The sequence below is a fragment of the Diaporthe citri genome (assembly GCF_014595645.1).
Source record: "Diaporthe citri strain NFHF-8-4 chromosome Unknown scaffold_12, whole genome shotgun sequence".
Lineage (NCBI taxonomy): Eukaryota > Fungi > Ascomycota > Sordariomycetes > Diaporthales > Diaporthaceae > Diaporthe > Diaporthe citri.
The window spans coordinates 1,361,108-1,371,341 of record NW_025064857.1 but is presented as its reverse complement, the minus strand read 5'-3'; the positions used below and the strand labels follow the sequence as shown (position 1 = coordinate 1,371,341).

The window sequence follows — 10,234 nt, the reverse complement described above, 5'->3', positions numbered from 1 at the left end:
TATCTTTTTAAATCTCTTTATATATAAAAATAACTAATATACTCTTACCGCTACTTTTTCCTCTTCCTTCCTTTTCTCCAATACTACCTATTAATAATCTAGCTTAGAAATCAATTTAATAGTGATTTTATTATTTAATTCTTTAACATTAAATTGTTAATATATAGTGGAGAAGAATGAAAAGATAAATATATAGCTTTTTTCCCTCCTTTTTAATAAAATTTAATTTCTCTTTAGCCACCCTTCCTTCCTATATTTTAGGAAATATTTTTCCCTTATTATAAACTTTTATACTTAATACTTTAAGATATTAAACCTTATAAATAAGGCCTTTAATGCCTTATTTAAGGCATTATTTACCCTTAACTAAGCAACTATCCCTGCTATTAAAGCTTATTAATGCTTTATTATCGCTATTAGCCAAAAGGTATGCTTACTTAATAAAGCCTTTTTTTCTTTATTTAATAATATATTTTTTTAAAACAAATATTTAAGGGGTTTAATACTAATATTTAAAGTAAGTAAATTATTCTTTTTCTTTTTTTTTTCTTTTTAAAATAATTTTTAATTGCTTTAGGACTTCTCTATAAATTTTATTAATAAATTCTCAACTTAAAGCACCATTAACCTACTTAAATTACTCTTGAAGGAAGAAAGTAATAATAATTATTTTCCTTTACCTTTACCACTTATAAGTATTTCTTTTTATTTTTTCCTATTTTTTAAAATTTCTAAATTAAGTTTTAGCATAAAAAGAAAAAAGTAAAGATAAATAAAATGGGAAAAAGATTTAAGAAAGGTGGTTTTTTTATTATTAAATATGGGAAAGTATTTAATTTAAAGCACGGGAAAGCTATTTATAAAAAGAAATAATGCAGGGTTTGCAGGGATCTATAAGGTATTTCAAGGTTAAGGTTTCTTTATTATTTAGCTTTAAAATGGATATTAAGGCTAAGGGTTAAATATTATTTAATTTATAGCTTTAAAATAAATACTTAAGCTTTTTTAATAATAAGAGTTTCTTATTAATAAAATTAATTATATATATATACTTTTTATTATTAAATATATATACTTTTAATTAATAATAAAAAGTATATATATTAAATAATAAAAAGTATATATATATATATATATTTATTATTAAAGATATATATATATTTATTATTATTAAAAATATATATATATATATATATAATATATATTTTATTATTAAAATTAAAAATAATTATATTTAAAGTTATATAATAATAATATATATATATATATATATTTCTTATTAATAAAAGTATATATATATATATATATATATATTAAATTATTAATTTAAATTTTAAAAAAAAAATAAAAAAGCACTAACACCCTAGCCTACCAAAATCCCACCAGGAATTAAACCTAGGCCCTTAATATTAAATAGCTAACGTTTTAACCATTAAACTATAAAACCTTAAAGTACTAAGGTAATACCGCTTAAAACTTATTAATTTTAAGGGGTATATATACCTAAAGTATTAATAAAAAATAATATATTATATTATTAATAATATAATAATATAATAAATATAAATATTTTAAAAGAATACTTATATTCTATATTTTATATTATTTATATTTTATATTTTATATTATTTTTATATTATAATATAAAAACAATATAAAATATAAAATATAAATATAAAACTTATATTAAATATATTAAAAATAATATTAAATAATATATTTAATATAATTTTATAATAATAAATCTTATAAATTTAATAATATTTAAATATTAATATATATAAAGTTATAAATATAAATTAATAAACTAATAAATTAATAAATTATATAAATATTAAATAAATAAAAAAAAACGATTAAAAACTATATTTAAAAGTATTTAAAATAAAAGTTATAATAGTTATAAACCTTATTTCTATTCTTTAATAATAAAATAATAAACTTTATAATTATTATTTAATAATAAATAATAAAATAATAAACCTTATTTTTATTCTTTAATAAAAATAATAAAATAGTAAACTTTATTTCTATTCTTTAATAAGAAATAATAAAATAATAAACCTTCTTTCTATTCTTTAATAAGAAATAATAAAATAATAAACCCTATTTTTATTCTTTAATAAAAAAGTTATAAACTTTATTTTTATTCTTTAATAAAAAATAATAAAATAATAAACCTTATTTTTATTCTTTAATAAAAAATAAAGTATTAATAAAAAATAATATATTATATTATTAATAATATAATAATATAATAATATATATATATATTATATTTTAAAAAGGTACTTATATTTTATATTTTTATATTATTTATTATATTACTTATATCTTATATTATTATATTATTAATTTATTATATTATTATATGCTACTTATATTATTACAACTCTATATATACCTTATTTAAAAGATTAAAATATTATTAATATTAAAAATAAGAATTACCTTAGCTTTTTTATATATATCTTTATAAACCTTATAAAAATCATTATCTTATAAAGGTTATATATAATTACTTTTAATCTTTAATAATAATATATATATATTTTTAATAATATAAAACTTTAAATATAATTATTTTTATATATATATACTTTTAATAATAATAAATATATGTATACGTTTAATAATAATAAGTATATATATACTTTTAATAATATAAAATATATATATAATTACTTTTAATTATTAAGAATAAAAAGTATATATATATATATATACTTTTTTATTAAAAATAATATTTTTATATTATATATAATAATAATATATTAATATCCTTTTTATATATATTTTTATATATATATATATATATATATATATATATATATATAATTATATTAAAATATACTTTATATTAAAAATGTACTTTTATATTAAAAATATACTTTATATTAAAAACATACTTTTTATTAAAAATATACTTCTTATTAAAAGTATACTTCTTATTAAAAGTAATATATTTTAATATATAAATAATAATAATAATAATATTTTCTCTTATTATAACTTATAATTAAAAATATAAATATCTTTTAATTTCTTCTTTTATTTTTTTTAACTTAACTCTTTTTAAAAATTATTAAATTATTAATATACTTTATCTTATCATAATTTATTCTTAAAAACCTATTTTTTACTATTTATATTAAATTATAAATTCTTCCTTTAATACTAATATTAGCTCCTTAGCTAATATTATTTACCCTTAATCTTAAATATTTAACCCTAGTAATGATAATTATAATAATAGTAATAATATTAATAATTCTAATAAAGAATTATTTAAAAAACCAAAAAAAAAAGGAAAAGCAAATATTAACTTAAAAGGAAATAAAGAAAACTATAAATTTAAAGTCCCTAATGCATATGTTTTAAACGCTAAGTTATTTACTTATAAGTTATTACTTATTAATATTAATACTTATAAGATAGTTAAGTTTACTTATATTATGCTAAATTATAATTATAAATGCAAATATAAGGCTATTAAACCTTAAATAGCTATAGCAATATAACATCATTATTTACATTATTACCTTAAATTTACTTATAAAAAAGAATTAAAAAAAATATTAATAAAAAGTAAGTATTTTATAAATATATTTACTTAATATTAACATTAATATTTAGCTTTAAATATTTATAGAATTAAATTTTAAAGTTTTATTATTTACTTCTTTTAGCTTTAATATTTTTAATTAAATTTTTTCTTTTCTTTTATAAATTTATATTAATTTTAATACTAATAATATATATAGGAATTGATTATAATAATAATAATTTAAGTAATTTAAAATTACAAACTACTAATTAAATATTTATTATAGAATCTTTTAATAGTTTTAATAATATTTATAATAAAAAAAAAGGGGCAACTTATATTAATTTAAATTTTAATATTAATGAAAAGACTTATTTAATTAAAGTTATTTATTTTTTATTAATTAATAACCTATTATTTAATATTTTATCTTTAAAATTATTTAAGAATTTAATACAATATTTAAATAAGTAAGTAATTAATAATATTTATATAATATATAAATTTAATATTTAAGCTAATTTATTATAAAAATATACTTAAGTTATATTATTAAAAACTACGTTATTTCTTATTTCTTTAATATAATAAAGCTATTGCTAAAATTAAAGAAATAATACAAAAACAAAAAAATAATAATAAAGGAATATCTATTTAACTAAATATATGGACTTTAATTAATTCTATAGGTTATTTAAGGGTTATTATAAATTTTATTAATAAGAAATTTAAATTAAATTATCATTTAATAGGTATTATTTATTTATTTATATATTTATTTATTTATTGATTAATTAATTAATATACTAATTATTAAATTTATTATTTTAAGGTTTGAGTTTCTTAATAATGCTTATTATAGCTTATATATATATAAAGTTTTATATAATGAAATTTTAATTCCCTTGGAAATACCGTTATTAATAATTAATAAATATGTAATATATAGAATTTATTTAATGTTTAATAAAATAAATTAAAATGCTAATTTATCTTAGTATTACGCGAAATAATGGAAGAAATAATAATATGTTTTTAAATAAGTTTAATGCTGCTTATTATTTAAAAGAAAGTAATAATTTTAAGTATAATATATAATGTATTGCTTATATAATAAACTTAGCTATAAAGGCTATTATTACTTCTTTTAATACTTCTATTATTAATAATAAAGAATTAAAAGAAATAGAATTATTATTTATATTTTTAAAATTAGCAAAAGACTTTTTAAAATTAAGTAAAAGGGAAAAAGATTAAATATTTAAAAAACTATTAAGTATTTATTAAACCTTTATATTTAAGTTTTATTTTATATTAATATTAATAATCTCTCTTAATAGGATTACTTAATAAAGTTTAATGAATAGCTATTATTATTAAACGTAATAAAGAAATTAAAAAAAGATAATTAAAAATATTATAAGAATTTAAAATAAGAAAAGAATTACCATAAGATAAAAATAAAACATTAATTCCACTAAGTATTTATAAGTTATAATATAATCTTTTATTTTAATTAATTACTAATATAACTTATTAAATATTAATATTAAATAAAATTTAACTTTAAAAATAATATAAATAGCATTAAATTTTAAGGGACCTATAAATTAATTAATTCAAGATTTTAATCATAATTTATTAAAAGAAATCGAAATTAAATCATTTAATTAAACATAATTAATTAATTTAAAAGATATTTTATATGCTTTTTATACATTAACTATTTTACTTTAAGGCCGGCAATACCCTATATTAAATATTATTTTTTCTTTATTAAAGAAAATATATATAACTTTATTAGATTTTAAACAACTTTATAAAGATGAATTAAATTAAGGAACAAAAGATAGAGTAAGTTTAATAATTTTATTATTTAACCTTATATTAATTATTAAAGTTTATTTATACCCTTTTACTAAAAGCTTTATTATAGCTATTTCTGCAGGGTTAAATAAATTAAATTAATATTATCCAAATAACTTTAAATTTAAAGATAATGATATTACTATATATAAACCTTATTTATTTGCTATGTTATTCGACCCTTAATTTAATATATAAATACTTTAAAAAGAGCTTAATTTATCTAATTACTAAATAAATATATTAGAATCTTTAATAATTAAAGAAGCTACTATATAAGTTTTTACTTTTTAAATAAATAAAGAAATTAATAAATTAATTTAACTAACTATAATTAGGTTATATATAAAAATATATAAAAATAAGGGAAAAGAACCCAAAGTATTAACTACATTAAATAAAAATAATATATATATTAATTTAAATACTATATTAATAAAAACTTTACCAAAGAAACCTATTAAAAATAAATAAAAAATAAATATACTTAAATCTTTATTCCCTAATACTTTTAATAAAGATACGGGAAGAAATATTAAAAACGAAATTAAAGATTATTTTAAAAAAGGATTAAAACCTTATACTATAAGTTAAAATTAAAGATTAATTATTAATTATTAATATATTAATTTTTATATTAAATAAATATATTTAAATAGTGAAAATTAAATAAATTAACTTATCCAATCTTATTTATATTAATAGTTAAATATTTAATTATACCTGCTACATTAGCTGCTATTAAAGTAAATTTTAATAAAGGAATAAATATAATAACTAAACGATGTATGAATTTATAAAATATTACTTAAAAATAATTATTAATATTAAAATATACTACTATTAATTTAAAAAAAGAAGATAAACCACTTAAAATTAAAGAATATATAGATTTAAAAGCTATATTAAATAATAATTTATTAAAAATTAATATAAGTAAAGGAGAAAGTTTAAAAAAATGAAAATAATAATATTAATTTAAGTATATAAATTTATTAATTATATATTAAATTTAAATCCTATAAAGAAAAGTTTTTTTAACTAATATTAAGCTTAAATATATAATTTAACCTTTTAAAATAATAACTTATTTTACCTTTATATATATAATTTTCTTTTATATTTTTATAAAAATATATAAAAAGGGTTTTTAGCTAAAATAATTAAGAATGTTTCTTTTAATAAATACCTATATAAGGGCACTTATATAAAATATATATATATATATAATATTATAATTTATATATTTATATAAATTTATATCTTTATTTATTATATATATTTTAAATAATATATTTTAAAATATTAATAAATAAACCTTTTAAAACCTTTATTATAACTTTATAAAGCTTTATTTCTTTTAAAAAAAACTATTAATTATTAAATGATTTATTATTAAATTTATTTAATTCTTAAAATTATAATAATTATAAATTTATAATCCTTAAATTTAGCTTTATTTTATTAAACTTATTATAAGCTTAATTAAACTTTAAATTATTAAAATATTGTATTATGTATTAATACTGTATTAATACTAATACAAAGGTCTATAATATAAATATAAATACAAATACAAATACATAATACAAAGCCTCTAATAATATAAATACAAATACAAATACAGTATTACAAATATAAATACAAATACAGTATTATGTATTAATATAAATACATAATATAAATACACTAATACTGTCACAACTCTGCTCATATGCAATCAATCGTTCCATTTTGGCGCTAGTAACCTATACATAACACCTCACACCCTTTTTCCATCATACTTTCATTTTCAATTATTTTTACCTTTTATATAATAAATACTTTTTTAATTTAATTATACCCTATATTAAAAGATAGCTATTTCTTTTCTGCTTCTTTTGATATTTATTTAAGGAGGGTGGAGGGAGTATTAAATATATAAGGTATGTTAATGTTTAATTTTAAAGAAGAATTTAAAATTTTAAGGTAGTGGTGATTTTAAATAGATTTAGTTAAATTCACACTATTAAAACTAGTGATTTTAATATAACTCTTTAATTTCACTCTTTCTCCAATTCCTCTTTAACTTAAGTCATTTTTAACTTTAATTTAAATGCAAATTTCTTCTCTTCCATATACCCAATTTAATAGCAGAGAAAAGAAATAAAATTAAAAAAGAAGCAGCTTTCTTTTTATATATATTTTAAATAAATTAAAGTAAAATTGAAAAGTGCGTATAAAAAAGGTGTAAGGTGTTAAATATAGGTCGTTAGCGCCAAAATGGAACGATTGATTGCATATGAGAGTACCTACCCCTGCACTGTTGACTGCGAAATCGATGCGTCCGAACTCTTGGACTGTCATGGCAATAAGGCTCTTCACACTCTCCTCGTCGGCGATGTCCAACCTGACTGCAATGGCTCGAAACCCTGCATGTTTGGCATATCTCTTGCTCTCTTCAACAACTTGCTTTGCGCCTTCTTCATTGAGGTCCGCGCAGACGACAGCTTCGACACCGGCCTCCGCAAAGGAGAGAGCAGTCTCTTTGCCTATGCCGGATGCGGCCTTTTCAGAGACTGTCAGTAAAATTTCGCAGTGGAATCGAGAAACAATTGGCTCACCCCGGCCACCAAACGCGATGCCACCATCGAGGGACAACTTGGACGCCATCTGCGAAATACTAGTCGAATTGTTTCTCGATGATTTGAATGAATTGTATCCTCCTAAGAAGTGGCAATCAGCAACGGAAGAGATTAAACTTTTGTGAATATGTGCTCGGACAGGACTTTATAAGATCAAATGTTGACCTCCTCGATATAACAGAACGGCCCAGGCCTTACCTGATCGGGCCATTTGCAGGGTATCTTTGCAAGCCACGAGGTGGGCCAATGCTAGACACTTTCTGAGCCTTGGATATACCTTAGTACTGACTGCGCCGCAGGTGCGCCGAACCGACCTGTAGGTCGGGAAAGCCACGATGCAACACAGCCCAGCACAGGCTTTTCTCATCGCAAGAAGATGTTCTGCGATGTAGCTTCCAAGCAAGCAAAAACGTGCGGAAGCTTGCTGCTGACGAGCAGCGCCATCCAAAAACTTTAAATACGTTCAGTGAGAAGAGAAGCCCGGTGACATGTAGAAAGCATTCAGGCAGTCTGATGAGCGCTGTGATGAGCCCATTAGATCCACAATTCAGCCAACACGAATGTAATGTGACATCACTTGCATGTGGTCCAGAGTGTTGGGACTAATGACTGGCCCGCTATCAGATCCGTCATCCTTCATAGTCTCTGCAAACCTTCGACTGCAGTTGCATTCCACGATTTCATGCAGGCCCGCAGATCGTCCCTAGCAAGCAGCACTGGACATCAAGCGCCCTGGCGGGAAAATCTTCAACTAAGTCAGGGTCTGCACATTCGGCCCACCCCCTGATTCGGCCCATTCTACACCCGCGTGCGCGTTAGGTCCACCCTATTATATATTACGTATTTTCTTTATAATGAAATTTTCTCTTCTCTTTAAACTTTTAATATATTATTATTTATTAATTATAAAGCTATATGTAAAAGAAGATATAAGTATAGCATTTAAGGCGATTTAAATTAACGTTAATATTTAAAAGGCCTTTTTATATTAAGGTATCTTAAAAATTATACTTTATAATTATTATTATAATGCTTAAAGCTATTTAAATATTTTAAAATTTTAAATAAGGTTATTATAAACTTAAGAAATATACTTATTTAATTAAGTAATTAATTAAGTAATATTAAGGCTATTAATAATATATTTTAAAATAAGGTTTTTTATAATTTAAGTAGTTGCTTTTTAAAAATATTAATTATCCTTTAATAAGCATTAGCTAAGGGCTTTTTTTATTAAAAATTTTAAGATTTAAAGTATATAAAGCTATTAAATAATTTTAAGCTAAGTAAATAAAGTAAAAATAAGTATAATTAAGAAATAGTTTAACCTTTTTTAGTTATTAGTAATTATAAATATTTACTTAAAAAATTATTATAATATTAATAAGAAAGATATAACTAAGGGTAAGGGGAAAAATAATATTATTTTAAAATTTAAAGAAAGGAAGGTTATTATTTAAAAAAGCCATGAGTTATATATATAAATCTTTTTTCTTAAGTATATTTTTATAATAAGTAAATTATACCCTTTCTTTATTATTTTTAAGAGAAAGTTAATTTAATAATAATAATTTAAGACCCTTAAGGGTTATAAAAATTAAGAGTTTATAATAATATTAAATAGTTAAATAAATAACGCTATAATACTTAAATAGCTATAAAAGATCTTAATTTCTTAAATAAAGCTAAATGCCTTTAAAAAATAGCATTTATTAATAATAAATAAGCATAAAAGCTATTATACTTTAAAGTTTATATAAAAATACTTTTTATATAAGATTTATTACTTTTATTTATTGCTATATACCTTATATATATTATAACCTTTTAATTTAAGAGTATTTTTTAACCTTAAAGTAATATATAAAAAGAAAGTAAGTTTTTTAAACCTTTATATTAATAATATTTATATTAAAAAGTAATTATTTCTTTATTATTATTAAAAGATAAGATTTATAATATTTAAAGAAAAGCATATATTTTTTAAGTAATAAGGAATTAATTTATAGCTAATTAATATAGCTAAATTATTAATAAATATAATTATATTTAAAAACTTTAATAAAATGATATTTATATTTATTTTTAATAATATTATAAAAATTAAAAGATTTAAATTAATTACTTTAATATTTATTAAGTTATAAAAAAGAGTTTTTTTAATTTCTAAAGTATTTTAAGAAATATAGGTTACTTT

The 10,234-nt window shown here is 18.0% G+C and overlaps 1 protein-coding gene across 1 annotated transcript; it reads right to left on the bottom strand.

Moving 5' to 3' along the window:
- Window positions 1-5,141: 5,141 nt before the first annotated feature.
- INS49_004663 (uncharacterized protein) lies at window positions 5,142-8,065 on the bottom strand (the record flags this gene model as incomplete). The annotated part of the gene is made up of 3 exons (XM_043165451.1): window positions 5,142-5,150; window positions 7,709-7,944; window positions 8,017-8,065. The coding sequence occupies 3 exons, from the start codon at window positions 8,063-8,065 to the stop codon at window positions 5,142-5,144; spliced, it is 294 nt and encodes a 97-aa protein (XP_043018166.1).
- Between the last annotated feature and the right edge of the window lie 2,169 nt (window positions 8,066-10,234).